General features: G+C 47.3%; 1 protein-coding gene across 1 annotated transcript in view; it reads right to left on the bottom strand.

The window, feature by feature from the left end:
• The window catches only part of LOC119978135 (peroxisome proliferator-activated receptor delta-like), a 97,256-nt gene extending 82,138 nt beyond the window's left edge, over nt 1-15,118 (bottom strand). The window contains exons 1-2 of the mRNA XM_038819558.1: nt 15,017-15,118; nt 276-510 (exon numbers count right to left, since the gene is read on the bottom strand). Of these exons, the coding sequence (XP_038675486.1) occupies nt 276-399 (124 nt within the window). The 5' untranslated portion in view covers nt 400-510; nt 15,017-15,118. The remainder of the gene's footprint in view (nt 1-275; nt 511-15,016) is intronic.
• Nucleotides 15,119-19,740: the final 4,622 nt, after the last annotated feature.

Here is a 19,740-nt window from a genome sequence, read left to right as displayed (position 1 = left end):
TCTGCATGGGTCTCACCCCCACAACCCAAATGTTCCGGGTAGGTGGACTGGCCACGCTAAATTGCCCTTTTATTGGAAAAAAAGAATTGGGTACACTAAATTTTTTTTTAAAATTAGTTACAAGGCACTGTACATTATTCAGCCTTGTCTACACGACGCAAGTATCCCCTCACATATAACTAGCAAACAAATGTTACTATTCGCCAATTTAGAGCACTAAGAACTATATAATAGCTATAATACTTTAAAAAAAACATCCAACATTATTTAATTACCTTTTTGACTACTGGAAGCTATTTCAGTGTCTGGTCCCAGAGTTTCATATTCTGCAGTCTTTGAATCCACCCAATCATCCCCCTCCTCCTTAGAATCTGATGACGCATCTTGTAGTTTTTCCATGACCTACTACCCACTTCCTCAGCAATCTGACTTTTGAGTCATATCTTTTCCGTGTGAATTGTTGGCCCAAACGCAAACCAGTCAAAGCCCCGATAAAAAACATTCATGGACCTGATGAGATACAAACATATAATTTTAGAACATGTTTCGCCGCAAGAATTTAAAAAATGTCATAGAAACTTAGTTTTGGCAATGAACTGATCTTTTAAAACGAGGAAGGATTATTTGTACATTAATTCTTAGATTGGATCACTTTGTGACATTATCTTTTCTATCAGTATTTTCATTTTCATTTCATTATTTATAATAGTGACAAATTAGCCGACACACACGTGCTTATGTATCATTTTAATTAAAGTACAGGCTCATATCACATTGTAAAAATGCTGACAACATATCCACACGTTCTCACACAGAGGAAGTTCAAAGCAGCTGCAATTGCCTCAACATGTCATAACACTGTACATCATTTTTTTTTAAAACTCTGAACAGCTGAAGCCAAGTAATATACATTTTTAAAAGATAACGTACGCTCCCCTTAAATTGTACGTACCTGATCAGATTATGATCTGTCAATCACAAACAGTTTTTTGTTGTGCAGTGAGTGACATGTTTGTATTTTTGTACAGGCGACTTTGTGGTCAGCCATTAATCAAAAAACGTTGTGTGGTGTCTGATTTGGCACAAACAAAATATTGCTGAAAGTTAAATGAACATTTTTTTTGTACGTCCTGCTGTTTGAATGGAAATTTTTCTGCATAAACTTTAACTCCATGTACTTTTAAAGCATGTATTTAAAATATTTAAGACAACTTTAAAACAAATTAAAGCAATAATTTTTTTTTTGTCTTTTGTCTGCACAGGATGCAGTGGTACAAACGGTGTGCCGAAATGAAGAAACTTTGTGAAAGGTGTCATCTGCAGACAGAGAGCATATTTGGTGAAGCAAGTACAGTTAGTTGGTATGAGGATATCCATGCAGAGATCGTCCTGACATATCTGCTCTGCAGATTACTCACAAAGTCCCAAGTAGATAGCGAGACCTCTATAAAGCAATAATATTATTAGACGTTTACAACACCTGTTTTACTTGGGAGAAACCCAGCATTTACCTCCCAATTTTGGAAACAAAAATCAAACGTCAAACATATGAAAAAGGAATTTGTCCCCTCAGTTTCTGAAAATACTGAATCCTTGTCAATGTTAGCTGTAGCTCAGCTCGCCTTCGAGTCAGAAGATTGTGGGTTCAAATCTTACTCCAAAGACTTTGAGTACAAAAATCTAGGCTGACACTCCAGTGATATACTCTGAGAGAGCTGCACTGTTAGAAGTGCCATTTTCTCTAACTCTGAAACCGCCTCCTCCAGCCCCCAATACACCAAGATACCTGCACCACTCCGATTCTGGCCTTTTGCACAACTCCCAATTTTAATCGCTCCACCACGAGTGACCCTATTTACAACAGCTGTGACTTTAAGCTCTAGAATTTGCATCCTAAATATATGCTTCACTGTCCTTTATTATAGAATTTACAGTGCAGGAGGCCATTTGGCCCATCGAATCTGGACTTGGCCATTGGAAAGAGCACCCTATTCAGCCCCCACCTCCATCCCATCCCCGCAACCCAGTGACCCCCCCCCCCCCCGCCCAAACTTTTTGGACACCAAAGGCAATTTAGCATGACCAATCCAATTAACCTGCACATCGTTGTCGTGTTAGGTACACTGGCTGCAACTGGATGCAGTTTAGATCAGAAAGATACGCCAGACCTTGAAGTTAGTTCAATCAGGTTTATTGAACTAATAGCACAGTTCTCTGTGAGTTTAACTCTCTGCTAACTTAAGTGTGGTTACTCTGACTGAACCAGACTAGCTCTTAGCCACGTGGTGGAGGTGTGAGTTGTAACAACAACCTGGAGCTGTGAAGCAGCAGTGCTCACCACTGTTAAGATGCTCATTAAAATTTACCTCTAAACTTTTGGACATCTGTCCCAATGACACTTAGGCATTTAATGATTTAGGGCACTTCACTATGCTACAAAGTTGTTTGTGTTGCTGATATGTCACAGACCTCAAGAGATCAAGGGGAATGAAAGAGCAAAATGTACCACAGTCATGCACAAAAACTCCCATTAGTGACTTTGGTTAGGTTCATTTTAGTTCTGTGGCAGGGTGGCAACCTTATTGGAATACTGCCAGAGAACTGGTAACGGATTTAGGAAACGCCAGCATATTGGAGAGCAATGACATTTTGGAAATGGGGTAACAGTATGCAATGTGGGGGGGGGGGGGGGGGGGGGGGGGGGGGTCAAGAAAGGAATTTATATTTAGGGAAGGCACAAGGATGGCACTTTTGAAAGGGTGTCCCAAGAGCGGAAACCATTTACCATATCACCTAGCATAGCAATTGGGAATAATTAGGCCCAGAAGCACTTGATAAGTTCCAGCTAAATTCAATGATATGTTACAGCAATCACACACCAGAAAAGTTGAAGTCTATGCCGTTTGGACTTGAGTGATGAAGGGTTTTAAACCAAGGTGATGAGAAACAGTAAAAGGTTTTGCCAAGGTAATGAAATACTTGAACAAATAGGCAGCTGAAGAATCACAAGTAAATCGATGGCCAAAGATTAGGTTATTAGAAATTTGAAACTTCAGCTCATACGAAAATCTTTTTTTGCATCAAGGTGCACCATTGCGTTCCATCACCAAAACCTCACTTGGCCCCAGCCACCACCAATTTAAGATCCTCATCCTCATGTTTAAATATCTTCATGACATCACATTTTCATCCCGAACCACCTTCAACCACCTTCAGTTCCGCAACTACCCAAGCACTCTTGACTATGGCTTCGTACACACACCAAACCCACTCCCTAATCATTTATGGACATGTCTCCAACTGCCTAACCCTCAAGGTTTGAAATCTTCCCCATAATGTCGCCCCCTCTTAACCTCCCACTCCTCACAAGACCCTCACTAAAGCCCACCTCTTTCACTAAGCTTTTGATCACCTGTTTTAACATCTCCACCTTTGGCTTGGAGCCTTATTTGTGCACCTGGGAAGGACCATAGAGAGTTGCTTTCAGTTAAACACAAAATACAAGTACAAGCTGTTGTTTTATTGAACTGAATAGTCGCAGCAAACATATTACACTAGGCTCCCAAAACATAAATCTCGGAGGAAACTGTGGGCTTTATATGTGGTTGATCAAAATACATCTGTGTACTTCTGTAGTTGCAGCCAAGCTGAGAAATAATAACAATACTGCTAAAGACTTCAAGTGAAAGACAGATAGCTTGTTCTCAACCAGTATTAACTGTTGTTAATTAACTAAGAACAATTTAATACGTCTTCATTAGTAATACCATGTCATAATAATGAAGGAAAAAGCACCAAATTAAGTCTGAAAATATTGGACTTTAAATAAGACTAGAGTTTTTCTTTAAAATGGACACACAAACCACTGGCTGAATTTCTGCAGGGTGATTCTCAAAGAGACAATGGAACCCCACCCTATTACCAGACAACGTACTTCTAAAAGTATCTCCGGTCAAAGCAATGGGACATAATGGCCATCTCATCATGAGATTCCTTGTGTAATGCCCAGATGGACTTTTGTGGATCTGCGTTCCCACTTCAACGATACGAAGAATGGGTTAAAAACCAACTTAAAAGCTGTCCCAGGATACCTGTCTGTCCATTTGTGCTGTGAAAACAAGTGCTGGAAGGACACAGAAGGCCAGCAAACACACACACTGTCCCTGCACTTGCCATTTCACAGGTGTATATCAAATCTCTCTCTCTCTGACTGTGGAAGATTGCAGCTGAAAAGAGAACTGGAAACGTCGCCGCCAAACTACAGAACTCTGGCATCAAAAAACCAACCATTCGCCTGCTGAAGCCGACTCTACTGGAATCTCAAAACCGACTATTCGCCTACTGAAGTCAACTCTGTTGGAATCTCAAATCGCAGCGCTTAATCATCTAATCATAAGTCAAAGGATTACACCCGATACCTTTTTTTTTTCCCCATTTACTTACCTTGAACTCAATTCACCCCTCTAATCTGTATGTACGTATATGCACGTGTTTTACCATTTCTTTGCCTTTAGTAATGAATAAATTTATGCTATCTTTAACAAGAAAGCTTGGTTAAATTGACCCCTTTTAAAACATAACTATTGGGCCTAGGAAAAAGAGCATTTACGAAAAGGATTACTTTCTAGATCAAATTTTGTTGCAACCAACAGAAGGAATTGAATGAAAACAGGGAGTCAGTTCATCCCTGTTTATCGGGATTGCAGCAATTTGGGAGTGTCCCATCCATACGGTAACAAATTGAAGGGTCTCACTCAGATCAACAAATGGCGATCGTCCCTTTGAATAGGCCATAAAGGAAATCAGAATATTAAAAAACCTTTCTGTTGCCCGATGCCGGCAGCAAGATTCGCGATTGGGCGGAGAATCGAGCGTTGAGCTTAAAATGGGATCAGCACTGTTGCAATGATCCTGTAACCCGCTTGCAATGGCAGCGAGTTGCACACCCCGCGCCAGCGGCCCATGCAAATTGGTGCGTTTACAAGCAGGGCCCGGATGCCATGCCATTGAGGGGGAGCAAGAAGCTTAGATTGGAAAAAGGTATCCACAAGAGAAGAGATCCCTTTTAAATTAACCTTGTTGCGATCAACCAAGAGGGTTGAATAAAGAAGGGGAGCCAGTTCATCCTTCCTCACCCAGGAGCATAACAAAGGAAGGGGTATCCCGTCCAGAATCATAACAAATTGAAGGACTTCACCCAGGAACATTTCATAAAAGCTGTCGTGCTCAGCTTGAGGTAGCAGAGGAGTGTTAAGGACCATGAAGAACTGTAGTCCTTTTTAACAGCACACCCTAAAGGCTGAAAGTGCACGCAGAAACGGTCATCATTAAAAATGAGGCCTTCGAGACTTCCGGTTGCGGCTATGCGGAGCTAAGCCGCACGTTCGGCAGCTCCCGCTTTAATAGGACTTGTGGGCTCTTTTAAGGGCTCCAAACGGCGCTGATTCGACAATTCCTGGTGGATAAAGGGGTCTGGAGCAAAACCCCCCGGGATGTATGGTGCGGACCCGGAGTGGGGCGAGGAGAAAAACGGCAGCAGCTCCACTGGAAAAGCGGGGGAAGGTGGACAAAATGGCAGCCGGTGGAGCCCCTGAGGAGTGGAGGCAGTGGGCGGAGGAGCAGCAGGCGGCCCTTCTGCGCTATTTTACGGAGCTGAAAGGGGAGTTGCTGGAATCCCTGAAGGTAACGACAAGTAAGCTGCTGGAGACCCAGACAACTCAGGGTGCAGCGATACTTGAGTTGCAGCAGCAGGCCCCTGAGCGCGAGGATGAGGTTTCGGCCCTCATGGGGAAGGTGGAGATGCACGAGGCGCTCCACAAAAAGTGGCAAGATCGTTTCGAGGAGATGGAGTTTCAATCAAGGAGGAAGAACTTGCGGATCCTGGGCCTCGAGGAGGGGCTGGAGGGGTCGGACCTGCCGGCCTATGTGGCCGTGATGCTGAACTCGCTGGTGGAGGCAGGATCCTTCCATCTGCCCCTGGAGCTGGAGGGGGCCCACAGAGTACTGGCCAGGCGGCCTAAGGCGAATGAACCCCCGCAGGCGGTGCTGGTGCGGTTCCATCGGTTCAGTGACCGGGAGCGTGTGCTGCGATGGGCCAAGAAGGTGAGGAGCAGCAATTTGGAGAATTCGGTAGTGCGTATCTACCAGGACTGGAGTGCGGAGGTGGCCAAGCGGAGAGCCGGGTTTAACCGGACGAAGGCGGTGCTCCACGGCAAGCAAGTGAAGTTCGGCACAGTGCCGCCTGCGCGCCTGTGGGTCACCTACAAGGACCAGCATTACTATTTCGAGTCCCCGGAGGAGGCGTGGGCCTTTGTGCAGGCTGAAAAGTTGGACTCGAACTAGGGATTGGGGGCTGTGGGAGTTTTTGTTTGTCTCACTGTGTATGGTGTTGCTGGTTATTCTGTTTGTTGTTTTTTTTTCTCTCGCTGTCGGATGATGTGGGTTATGGTTGTGTGTCTTAAGGGGGGTATTGGGGTTTGTGGTTGATCTGCTTTTGTTTGTACGGGGTTGGAGGAAGGGTTGGGACTGCTGTTTGAGAGCTGCGTTGGGGGGGTGGGGTGGGGCAGTGTGAAAGCGCGGGCTTTCCTCTGGTTCCCCGCGCTGCGGGACGAGGGGGATGGAGCTGGTGACAAGGGGCGTGGATATCGGATCCGTTTTCCCGCGCTGAAGCGGTGCCAAGGAGCTGATGCCCGGGGGGGGGGGGGGGGGGGGGGGGGAGACCTCATATCGGATGGGGTCGGAGTTAGGGCGGGAGCTGCCGGGGTCAGCAGAAGTCAGCTGGCTCACGGGAGTACTATGGAGGGAGCGTCGCGGCTAGGAGGGGTCCTAGCCTGTGTGTGTGGGGGGGGGGGGGAGAGATACCGGGTTGCCGCTGGATTGGCCAGGGAGGAGCTGGTGTGGGTCAGGGGGGTCGGGGTGAGGTTCTATCGCCGTGGGAAACGGGCTGAATGGGTGCTGGTCAGGGGCGAGCAGTCGATGGGCCATGGCTAGTCGACGGGGGAGGGGGGCGGGGTGCCCCCTGATCCGGCTGATCACGTGGAACGTGAGGGGGTTGAATGGGCCAGTTAAGCGGGCCCGGGTGTTTTCGCATCTGAAGGGGCTGAAGGCGGACGTAGCCATGCTCCAGGAGACCCACCTGAAGGTGGCGGACCAGGTCCGTCTGAGGAAGGGGTGGGTGGGGCAGGTTTTTCATTCAGGGCTCGACTCGAAGAACAGGGGGGTGGCGATCCTGGTGGGGAAGAGGGTGGCGTTTGAGGCGTCTGAGGTGGTGGCTGATAGTGGCGGCAGATATGTGATGGTGAGCGGTAAGCTGCAGGGGGAGAGGGTGGTGTTGGTAAATGTGTATGCCCCAAATTGGGATGATGCTGGTTTCATGAGGCGTATGTTGGGCCGCATTCCTGACCTGGAGGTGGGGGCCTGATCATGGGGTGGGGGGGGTGGGGGGGGGGGGGACTTCAATACGGTGCTGGATCATTCTAGTTTAAGGACAGGCAGGAGGCCGGCGGCGGCCAAGGTGTTGAGGGGGTTTATGGACCAGATGGGAGGAGTGGATCCCTGGAGGTTTGGGAGGCCGAGGGCTCGGGAGTACTCTTTTTTCTCCCATGTGCACAGGGTGTATTCTCGTATTGATTTTTTTGTCCTGAGTAAGGGACTGGTCCCGAGGGTGGAGGAGGCCGAATATTCGGCTATTTCGATTTCGGACCATGCTCAGCATTGGGTGGATCTGGAGATGGGGGAGGTGCGGGATCAGCGCCCGCTTTGGCGTCTGGACGTGGGGTTGTTGGCCGATGAGGAGGTGTGTAGGAGGGTCCGGGGATGTATCGAGAGGTACCTCGAGGTCAGTGATACTGGGGAGGTCCGGGTGGGGATTGTGTGGGAGGCTCTGAAGGCAGTGATTAGGGGGGAGCTGATCTCTATCCGAGTCCATAGGGAGAGGGGGGAGAGGAGGGAGAGGGATAGACTGGTGGGGGAGCTGTTGAGTGTGGATAGTAGGTATGCGGAGGCCCCGGATGAGGGATTGCTGGGGGAGCGGCGAAGCCTGCAGGCCAAGTTTGATTTATTGACCACCAGAAAGGCGGAGACACAGTGGAGGAAGGCGCAGGGAGCGGTCTGCGAGTATGGAGAGAAGGCGAGCAGGATGCTGGCGCATCAGCTTTGCAAGTGGGACGCGGCTAGGGAGATTGGTGGAGTGAAGGATAGGGGTGGGAATGTGGTGTGGCAGGGGGCAGAGGTCAATGGGGTCTTTAGGGACTTCTACAGGGAACTGTACCGGTCGGAGCCGCCGGTGGTGGGAGGGGGAATGGAAAGCTTTTTGGACAGGCTGCGATTTCCAAGGGTGCAGGAGGAGCAGGTGGAGGGACTGGGGGCACCGATCGAGTTGGAGGAGCTGGTTAGAGGGATTGGCCACATGCAGTCGGGGAAGGCGCCGGGACCGGATGGGTTTCCGGTGGAATTTTATAAGAAATACGCGGACCTGTTGGGCCCCCTGTTGGTCCGGACCTTTAACGAGGCATGGGAAGGAGGTGTTTTGCCCCCAACGATGTCACGGGCACTGATTTCCCTGATCCTGAAGCGAGATAAGGACCCCTTGCAGTGTGGATCATATAGGCCGATTTCACTGCTGAATGTGGACGCCAAGTTGCTGGTGAAGATCTTGGCCACTAGAATAGAGGACTGTGTGCCGGGGGTGATACATGAAGATCAGACGGGTTTTGTGAAGGGGAGGCAGCTGAACACTAACGTGCGAAGGCTGCTAAATGTGATAATGATGCCGGCGGCAGAAGGAGAGGCGGAGTTTGTGGTGGCATTGGATGCGGAGAAGGCCTTTGATAGGGTTGTGTGGGGGTACTTGTGGGGGGTGTTGGAGAGGTTCGGGTTTGAGGTGGGGTTTATTAAATGGGTGAGGTTGCTGTACGAGGCCACGATGGCGAGTGTAGCGTCAAATGGGAGGAGGTCCGAGTACTTCAGGCTCCACCGTGGGACGAGGCAGGGGTGCCCCCTGTCCCCCTTGCTTTTTGCGTTGGCAATTGAGCCTCTTGCCATGGCTCTCAGTGAGTCGGGGAGGTGGAGGGGTCTGATGCAGGGTGGGGAGGAGCACCGAGTGTCGCTGTACGCAGATGACTTGCTGTTGTATGTAGCAGACCCGGTGGGGGGAATGCCGGAGGTGATGGAGATTCTTGCTGAGTTTGGGAGTTTCTCGGGTTATAAATTGAACCTGGGCAAGAGTGAGCTGTTTGTTGTACACCCGGGAGACCAGGAGGAGGGGATTGGTAGGCTCCCCCTAAAGAGGGCAGTGAGGAGTTTTAGGTACCTGGGGGTTCAGTTGGCTAGGAGTTGGGGGACTCTGCACAAGCTTAATTTTACTAGGTTGGTGGAGCAGATGGAGGAAGAGTTTAAACGGTGGGGCATGCTGCCGTTGTCGTTGGCGGGTAGAGTACAGTCCGTTAAAATGACGGTGCTCCCGAGGTTTTTGTTTTTGTTTCAGCGCCTCCCCATTTTCATTCCGAGGGCCTTTTTTAGGAGGGTGAACAGCAGCATTCTGGGATTTGTTTGGGCGCACGGGACTCCGAGGGTAAGGAGGGTCTTTTTGGAGCGGTGCAGGGATAGAGGGGGGCTGGCGCTGCCCAACCTCTCTGGGTACTATTGGGCGGCTAACGTCTCGATGGTACGTAAGTGGGTAATGGATGGGGAGGGGGCTGCATGGAAACGGATGGAGATGGCGTCCTGTGGAGGCACGAGCCTGAAGGCACTGGTAACGGCGCCGTTGCCGCTCCCTCCAACGAAGTACACTACAAGCCCGGTGTACCCTCAAAATTTGGGGGCAGTGAAGGCGACACAGAGTGGAAGTGGGGGGCTCGGTGGAGGCCCCGCTGCGGGGGAACCACCGGTTTGTCCCAGGGAACATGGATGGCGGGTTCCTGGGGTAGCACAGGGTGGGCATTAGGAAGTTGAGAGACCTGTTCATTGACGGGAGGTTTGCGAGCCTGGGTGAACTGGAGGAGAAGTTTGAGCTCGCCCCGTGGAATATGTTCAGGTACCTTCAGGTCAAGGCGTTTGCTAGGTGGCAGGTGGAGGGGTCCCTTCGCTGCCCCCGCGGGGGGTAAGGGATAGGGTGCTTTCAGGGGAGTGGGTCGGGGATGGGAAGGTGTCTGACATCTACCAGGTGATGCAGGAGGTGGAGAAGGCGCCGGTAGAGGAGCTGAAGGCTAAGTGGGAGGTGGAGCTGGGGCAGCAGATTGAGGAGGGGACATGGATGGACGCCCTGGAGAGGGTGAACTCCTCCTCTTCATGTGCGAGGCTTAGCCTCATCTAGTTTAAGGTACTGCACAGGGCTCATATGTCCAGGACGAGGATGAGCAAGTTTTTTGGGGGTGAGGACAGGTGCATTAGGTGTTCGGGGAGCCCAGCGAACCATGCCCATATGTTTTGGGCATGCCCGGTACTGGGGGAATTTTGGCAGGAGGTGGCGAGGACGGTGTCGAGGGTGGTAGGGTCCAGGGTCAAGCCAGGCTGGGGACTCGCGATATTTGGGGTTGGAGTGCAGCCGGGAGTGCAGGAGGTGAAAGAGGCCGATGTTTTGGCCTTTGTGTCCCTAGTAGCCCGGCGGAGGATCTTGCTGCAGTGGAAAGATGCGAGACCTCCGAGCGTGGCGACCTGGATCAATGACATGGCGGGATTCATTAAGCTGGAGAGGGTCAAATACGCCCCGAGGTGGTCGGTACAAGGGTTCTTTAGGAGGTGGCAGCCTTTCCTCGACTTTCTGGCTCAACGATAAGGAACTAGGTCAGCAGCAGCAGCAACCCGGGGGGGGGGGGGGGGGGGGGGGGGGTCTCACGGGGGTATTGTTTAAGTTAATTTGCTTATTTTTAATTTATTATTTTGTTGTTTATTGGGTTTGGGGAGGTGGGGGGGGGGGGTTTGTTACATTCCAATAAAAATTATTTTTTTTAAAAAACCTTTCTGTTTATGGATAGTTAGTGAATGGGGAAAATCATAATAATGTACAGATTAGGCAAGGTTAGGATTAGCTAGGCTCTGATCTGATTTTAGGAAAACAGCCTGCTGCCCTGGACTATTTGAGCTGGTACAGCACCTTAATCACAGCTCCAGGGACCTGGGTTACTGTCTGTGTGGAGTTTGCACTTTCTCCCCATGTCTGCGTGGGTTTCCTCTGGATGCTCCGGTTTCTTCCCACAGTCCAAAGATGTGCAGGTTAGGTGGATTCGCCATGCAAAATTGCCCCTTAGCGTCCAAAAGGTTAGGTGGGGTTACTGGGATAGGGTGGAGGCGTAGGCTAAAGTAGGGCGCTCTGTCCAAGGGCCTCCTTCTGCACTGTAAGGATTCTACGATTCTATGAAAGAAGATTGGTTGCAGAGATTTATTTTTTAAATGACATGTAAATTAATATTTAGATTAGTGTTTGTTTATAGCTGTCGTGCAGTAAATCCTTGCCCACAGGTAAATTAAAAAGAAACATTGTAAATTTGATGTAAAATGTTACAGAAAACAACCCAGTCCATGTGATCCCCCTGGTTGATTTCAATTACCTGAAGCAGTGAAGAGTACTTTTGGATGGGGGGGGGGGGTTTAAGTCATGGTCCTCCAACAGCATGGCATAGGGCATGTTTTTGGACCAGCTGGTCTCTCCCTGTTTGCCAAATCCATATGGTCATGTGTTAACTAATAAACCAGCACATTCCCAACATGCACGCATGGCTGGCAGACAAAACTTCCCAGTGTTAGTGTGTACACTCTGTCCTATACTCTCCTGTGCATTCAAAGCCCTAATTTCCTCACCGTTGTAGTGTTTCACAGGTCTTAGTTCTTCAAAACTACCAAACGTGTATTATTCATAGTAAGAAATCTTACAACACCAGGTTACGGTCCAACAGGTTTATTTGGAATCATTAGCTTTCGGAGCGCAGCTCCTTCATCAGGTGAGTAAGACTTCTTATGCCGCCCACCCCAGTCCAACGCCGACCACATCATGTATTATTCACACTGACTGACATCTGATAATGTACTTCATTGTTGTAGTAACTACAAACTTTTATTTGTTCGTTGACAGGATGTGGGTCACTGGCAAGGCCAGCATTTACTGCCCAGCCCTAATTTCCCTTGAGAAGGTGATGGTGAGCCACCTTCTTAAATCGCTACAGGCCCATGTGATGTAGGTACACCCACATTGCTGTTAGCGAGTTACAGGATTGTGACCCAGCGACAGTGAAGGAACAACAATATAGTTCCAGTCAGAATGTTGTGTGGTGGAGATTGTGGTGTTCTCATGCATCAACTAACCTTGTCCTTCTAGGTGGTAATATTCAGAGGTTTGGACGGTGCTGCCGAAGGAGCCTTGGTGAGTTGCTGCCATGCACCTTATAGATGGTACATACTGCTGCCATTGTGCGTCAATGGTGGAAGTGTATATTTAAGGTGGTGGTGATTGCTTTGTCCTGAATGGTGTCAAGCTTCTTGGGGGATGTTGGAGCTTCACACATTCAGCCAAGTGGAAAGTGTCCTATCACACTCCTGACTTGTGCTGACAGGCTTTGGGGAGATAAGATATGAGTTACTTGCTGCAGAATCACCAGCCTTTGACCTGTTATTGTAGCCATAGTATTTATATGGCTGGTCCAGTTAGTTTCTGCTCAATGGTAACTTCCAAAATGTTGATAGTGGGGAGATTCAGATATGATAAATCCATTGAATGTCAAGGGGCAAGGGTTAGATTCTCTCTTGTTGGAATTTGGCATTGCCTAGCACTTGTATGGCAGGAATGTTACCAGGCACTTGTCAGCCCAAGCCTGGATATTGTCCAGTGTTGCTGCATTTGGACATGAACTGTTCTAGTATCTGAAGAGTCGTGAATGGTGCAGAATAATGTGCAATCAGTGAATCTTCCCACTTCTGACCTTATGATGGAGGGAAGGACATTAATGAAACAGCTGAAGATGATTGGGCCTAGGACACTAGCCTGAGAAACTCCTGCAGTCATGTCCTGAAACTGAAATGATTGACCTCTACCTCTGACAAACACAACCATCTTCCTTTGTGCTAGATATGACCCCCGAGGTGAAGCATTTCCCCATCCTAATTCCCACTGACTTTAGATGCACTAAGATTCTTTGCTGCCACACTTGGTCAAATGCTGCCTTGATGTCAAGGACAGTCACACTCACCTTGCCTTGAGTTAGAGTCATAAGAGGTCTACTGCACAGAAAAGGCCTTTTAGCCCATCGCAACTGTGCCGGTCAAAAAAACCCACCTAAGTATTCTAATCACATTTTTCAGCACTTGGCCCACAGCCTTGGCATCGTAAGTGCATATCTAAATACTTCTTAAATGTTATGCCTCCACCATCATTCAGGCGGTGAATTCCAAACTCCCACCACCTTCTGGGAGAAAAAGCTTTTCTTCACATCCCCTTTAAACCTCCTGCCCCTTACCTAGACAACTCCAACATGACCTCCCTGCTTTTGTAATCTATGCCTAGATTGATAAAGGCAAGTGTCCTTTATGCCTTTTTCACCACACTATTAACCTACCCTTCAGGTCCCTCTGGTCCTAGGTGCTTCCCAGGGTCCTGGTGTTTATCATGTATTCCCTTGCCTTATTTGTCCTCCCAAGTGCATCACCTCATACTTATCCAGCTTGAATTCCATTTGCCACCGTTCAGCCCATCTATATCCTCCTGTAATCAAAGGCTATCCTCACTATTTACCACCCCACCAATTATATCATCTGCGAACTTACTGATCAACCCTCCTACATTCATGTCTAATTCATTAATATAAACCACAAACAGCAAGGGCCCCAACACTAATCCCTGCGGGACCCCACTGAACACAGGCTTACAGTCAAAAAAAACACCCTTGACCATCACCCTCTGCTTCCTGCCACTCAGTCAATTCTGGATCCAATTTGTCAAATTTCCTTGCATCCCATGGGCTCTTACCTTCGCTATCAGTTTCCCTTGTGGGACCTTATCAAAAGTGTTGCTGAAGTCCAAGGAGACTACGTCAAATGCAATGCCCTCATCTGGTCACCTCTTCAAAAAATTAAATCAAGTTGGTCAGACATGATCTCCCCTTAACAAAACCATGCTGACTGTTCTTAATTAATCCTGGCTTCTCCAAATGCAGATCAATTCTGTCTTTCAGAATTGCTTCTAATAGTTTCCCTACCACTGAGGTTAGACTGACTGGATTGTAGTTTCCTGTTTATCCCTTCCTCCCTTCTTGAATAACGGTACAGTCTTCCGACACCTCTCTTGTGGTCAGAGACATTGAAAATAATTACTAGGGCCCCTGATATTTCCTCCCTTGTCTCACTCAACATTTCATCTGGCCCTGGAGATTAGTCTACTTTTAAGCATGACAGCCCAATCAGAACCTCCTCTCTGACTTTGCTAATTTCTTCAATTTTATCATAGTCCTCCATGATTCCTATACCAGCCCTTTCAATAGTAAACGCCGACACAGAGCATCCAGTCAGAACCCTACCTACGTCCTCCGGCTCCACACACAGGTTACCACTGTGATCCTTAATGGGCTCTACTCAAAAGAGTTCAACTCTCTTGTTCGTTTTTGAATTAAGGCTGCAATGAGGTGAGGAGTTTGGTGGCCCTGATTGAACCTAAACTGAGCTTCAGTGAGCAGACCGTTGCTAAGTGCACTTGATAGCACTGTATTACGAGCCCAGACTGGATCCCAGCAGTGGCTAGGATACTGGCCGAAACCCCAATACTTTAGTTTTATTTTGTAAGAATACTTTTCTCCAGGAGTGACTACAAAAAGAAATAGGGATTTGGTATTTTAAAAACAAAACTATTATGAACACAATATTAAACTCTTTGAGATCACACACGAAAATAGCTCACAATTATTCCTTAAACATTACTACTCAATATAGTGAATGCAATACCTTTGATTATTATCTCTATTCCAAATTAAACAACAAGTAAGGAAAGACATACAGCTCTCAATCCTACAACCCAATGGAAAAAAGTAATACTTGCTTTCCAGAACAAATTTGGCTCCAATAGAACTCTTGATGGCTCTGGCTGAATGTCTTCAAAAAGCTGTTTCAACTGGTTTGTTTCAGCTTCCCTCTTGTCCTCTGAAAAGTCGGCACTGCATTAAATACTATTAATCTTTTTTATTTACTAACCTACAGTGAGAGCAAAAGACTTTACTTGTGGTGTAAAGGATAGCCAGATCTGAACTCAACTCAAAACGCTTTCTCAAAATGTCTGAATATCTTAGCTCCACATCTTAGCAATGATATCATCTCCCCAAGCTGAAAATAAATTAACTCTCTAGGCTGAAAGTACTAACTCCCCAGGGAACACCCCCACCTCCCCCCCCCCCCCCCCTCCCCCCTCTTAGTCAAACAATAGTGCATTCACTCAGGCTTTTTACTCTGTCGATTTCAACTCTGGCTCCTAAAAGCTTTCTGGTCTTGCAAAACAAGATTATTTTAAACCCATGACTACTGCAGTCAATCACACTCTCACCCAGGCATTTAAACTTGAATTATCAAATGTTTATAATCCAATATATCTAAAATCCTGCATTCGTCACAACTGTCAACCACCACTTCAAACACTTTGCTGATTGAGAGTATGCGGAGTAATTAGCCAGATTGGATTTGAAATGAAATGAAAATTGCTTATTGTCACAAGTAGGCTTCAAATGAAGTTACTGTGAAAAGCCCCTAGTCGCCACATTCCGGCACCTGTTCGGGGAGGCTGGTACGGGAACTGTCCTGCTTTCTGTGGACTGAAAATACCTGGACAATTTTCCACATTGCCTGGTAGATGGCAATGTTGTAGCTGTGCCAGAACGGTTTGGCTAGTTCTGGAGCACCAGTCCTCAGTAATACTGCCAGGATGTTGTCAAGGCCCATAGCCTGTGCAGTTCCTGTCCATTCAGCTGTTTTTTTGTATAACGTTGTTACGACACCCTGTGCTAGTGCCTGGTCAATTCCAGTTCCACTTAACCCGGAGTCACAACAGAGGTGAAATTAGATTTTATTTAAAATACCTGAGGTCTTTGGTTGAGCCCAATAGACTACAGTCACCAGCTTTGTAATTTAACATAAGTAACTTTTTATTATTTACAGTATTATAATTAAACAGACAGAAAATGTAGCTATCTGCTAACCCTTTCCCAGTCCCCTCAGACACACAAACAGAAAAGGGTGGTAAGTAAGGGAAAGAAAATATAAATAAAAAGGATAAGGTTCCTTGATGACTTCCAGTCAATGTCTTTCTGAAGTTCAGGCTTTTGTTTTGTTATGGGAACAACTTCTTGTTGATTCCCTTACCACCTCCCGCGGACCCAGTCGAGGAGCCATGTCCTTTAGGGCTCAGTCAGTAGTGGTGTTACTGAGTCACTCTTGGTGATGGACATTTAAAGTCCCCCAACCTGGAGTACAGTCTGTGCCCCCCCCCCTCCCCCCGCTTCTTCCAATTGGTGCTCACATGGAGTAGTAGTGATTCATCAGTTGAGAAAAGGGGGGGTCATTTAAGTGGTAATCCTTGCCTTTTTTGACCTGATGCCACAAGATCACTTGGGTACTGAAGTCAAATGTTGCAGATTGTCAGGATAACACCCTTCCAATTGCATACCACTATGCCATCACCACCTGTGCTGCAACTATTCCATCAGTGGAGCAGGATATATATTCTAGGATGGTGGCGTCTGGGACGTTATCGGTAAGGTACAATTCGTTGAGTATGACTATGCCACGCGGTTGTTATTTTTTAAAATAATTTTTTTATTGGAATTTTTTACAGAAAATATAAAAATATAACAAGTATAGCAACCAGCAGTAATATGCAACTAACAGCCCCATAACACCTACAATTCCCCCCAAACCGTAACATCACATGTATCACACTCCCCCCACCCACCCCCAACAAGAGAACGTAACCATAAATTAAAATTAAATAAATCAAATTTAAATAAAATAAGCAAACATAATCAACGTTCCCCCCCCCCCCCCCTCCACCGGGTTGCTGCTGCTGCTACTGTCCCAGTACCCTATCGTTGAGCCAGAAAGTCGAGGAAAGGTTGCCACCGTTTAAAGAACCCTTGCACCGATCCTCTCAGGGCGAATTTGACCTTCTAACTTTACAATAACCGAAACTAGTTTTCTAACAGGTTCTGAAAGATTAAGATAAAGAGAGAGAAACATTGCTTTTTAAATTAAGGGGCAATTTAGATAGAGAAATACAGCACAGAACAGGCCCTTCGGCCCACGATGTTGCACCGAACTTTTGTCCTAGGTTAATCATAGAATTTTGGACAATTTTTCATGGCCAATCCACCCAACCTGCACATCTTTGGACTGTGGGAGGAAACCGGAGTACCCAGAGGAAACCCACGCAGTCACGGGGACGATGTGCAGACTCCACACAGACAGCGACCCAAGTCGAAATCGAACTTGGGACCCTGGAGCTGTGAAGCAATTGTGCTATCCACAATGCTACCGTGCTGCCCTTAAGAAGTTAACCTACACTCCATTATTCTACCCTAATCCATGTACCTATCCAATAGCCGCTTGAAGGTCCCTAACTTTTCTGACTCAACTACTTCCACAGGCAGTGCATTCCATGCCCCCACTACTCTCTGGGTAAAGAACCTACCTCTGACATCCCCTCTATATCTTCCACCATTTATCTTAAATTTATGTCCCCTTCTAATGGTGTGTTCCACCCGGGGGAAAAGTCTCTGACTGTCTACTCTATCTATTCCCCTAATCATCTTATAAACCTCTATCAAGTCGCCCCTCATCCTTCTCCGTTCTAATGAGAAACGGCCTAGCACCCTCGACCTTTCCTCACATGACCTACTCTCCATTCCAGGCAACATCCTGGTAAATCTCCTTTGCACCTTTTCCAAAGCTTCCACATCCTTCCTAAAATGAGGTGACCAGAACTGCACACAGTACTCCAAATGTGGCCTGACCAAGGTTTTGTACAGCTGCATCATCACCTCACGGCTCTTAAATTCAATCCCTCTGCTAATGAACGCTAGCACACCATAGGCCTTCTTCACAGCTCTATCCACTTGAGTGGCAACTTTCAAAGATCTATGAACATAGACCCCAAGATCTCTCTGCTCCTCCACATTGCCAAGAACCCTACCATTAACCCTATATTCCGCATTCATATTTGTCCTTCCAAAATGGACAACCTCACACTTGTCAGGGTTAAACTCCATCTGCCACTTCTCAGCCCAGCTCTGCATCCTATCTATGTCTATTTGAAGCCGACAACAGCCCTCCTCACTATCCACAACTCCACCAATCTTCGTATCATCTACAAATTTACTGACCCACCCTTCAACTCCCTCATCCAAGTCGTTAATGAAAATCACAAACAGCAGAGGACCCAGAACTGATCCCTGCGGTACGCCACTGATAACTGGGCTCCAGGCTGAATATTTGCCATCCACCACCACTCTCTGTCTTCTATCGGTTAGCCAGTTTGTTATCCAACTGGCCAAATTTCCCACTATCCCATGCCTCCTTACTTTCTGCATAAGCCTACCATGGGGAACCTTATCAAATGCCTTACTAAAATCCATGTACACTACATCCACTGCTTTACCTTCATCCACATGCTTGGTCACCTCCTCAAAGAAGTCAATAAGACTTGTAAGGCAAGACCTACCCCTCACAAATCCGTGCTGACTATCCCTAATCAAGCAATGCCTTTCTAGATGCTCAGAAATCCTATCCCTCAGTACCCTTTCCATTACTTTGCCTACCACCGAAGTAAGACTAACTGGCCTGTAATTCCCAGGGTTATCCCTATTCCCTTTTTTGAACAGGGGCACGACATTCGCCACTCTCCAATCCTCTGGTACCACCCCTGTTGACAGCGAGGACGAAAAGATCATTGCCAATGGCTCTGCAATTTCATTTCTTGCTTCCCATTGAATCCTTGGATATATCCCATCAGGCCCGGGGGACTTGCCTATCGTCAAGTTTTTCAAAACGCGCAACACATCTTCCTTCCTGACAAGTATCTCCTCAAGCTTATCAGTCTGCTTCATGCTGTCCTCTCCAACAATATGGCCCCTCTCGTTTGTAAATACTGAAGAAAAATACTTGTTCAAGACCTCTCCTATCTCTTCAGACTCAATACACAATCTCCCGCTACTGTCCTTAATCGGACCTACCCTCGCTCTAGTCATTCTCATATTTCTCACATATGTGTAAAAGGCCTTGGGGTTTTCCTTGATCCTACTCGCCAAAGATTTTTCATGCCCTCTCTTAGCTCTCCTAATCCCTTTCTTCAGTTCCCTCCTGGCTATCTTGTATCCCTCCAGCGCCCTGTCTGAACCTTGTTTCTTCAGCCTTACATAAGTCTCCTTCTTCCTCTTAACAAGACATTCAACCTCTCTTGTCAACCATGGTTCCCTCACTCGACCATCTCTTCCCTGCCTGACAGGGACATACATATCAAAGACACGCAGTACCTGTTCCTTGAACAAGTTCCACATTTCACTTGTGTCCTTCCCTGACAGCCTATGTTCCCAACTTCTGCACTTCAATTCTTGTCTGACAGCATTGTATTTACCCTTCCCCCAATTATAAACCTTGCCCTGTTGCACGCACCTATCCCTCTCCATAACTAAAGTGAAAGTCACAGAATTGTGGTCACTACCTCCAAAATGCTCCCCTACTAACAAATCTATCACCTGCCCTGGTTCATTACCAAGTACTAAA

Source organism: Scyliorhinus canicula, chromosome 15 (assembly GCF_902713615.1).
Source record: "Scyliorhinus canicula chromosome 15, sScyCan1.1, whole genome shotgun sequence".
NCBI lineage: Eukaryota > Metazoa > Chordata > Chondrichthyes > Carcharhiniformes > Scyliorhinidae > Scyliorhinus > Scyliorhinus canicula.
The sequence above is the reverse complement of the archived record's forward strand: the minus strand, read 5'-3'. Positions and strand labels throughout refer to the sequence as shown.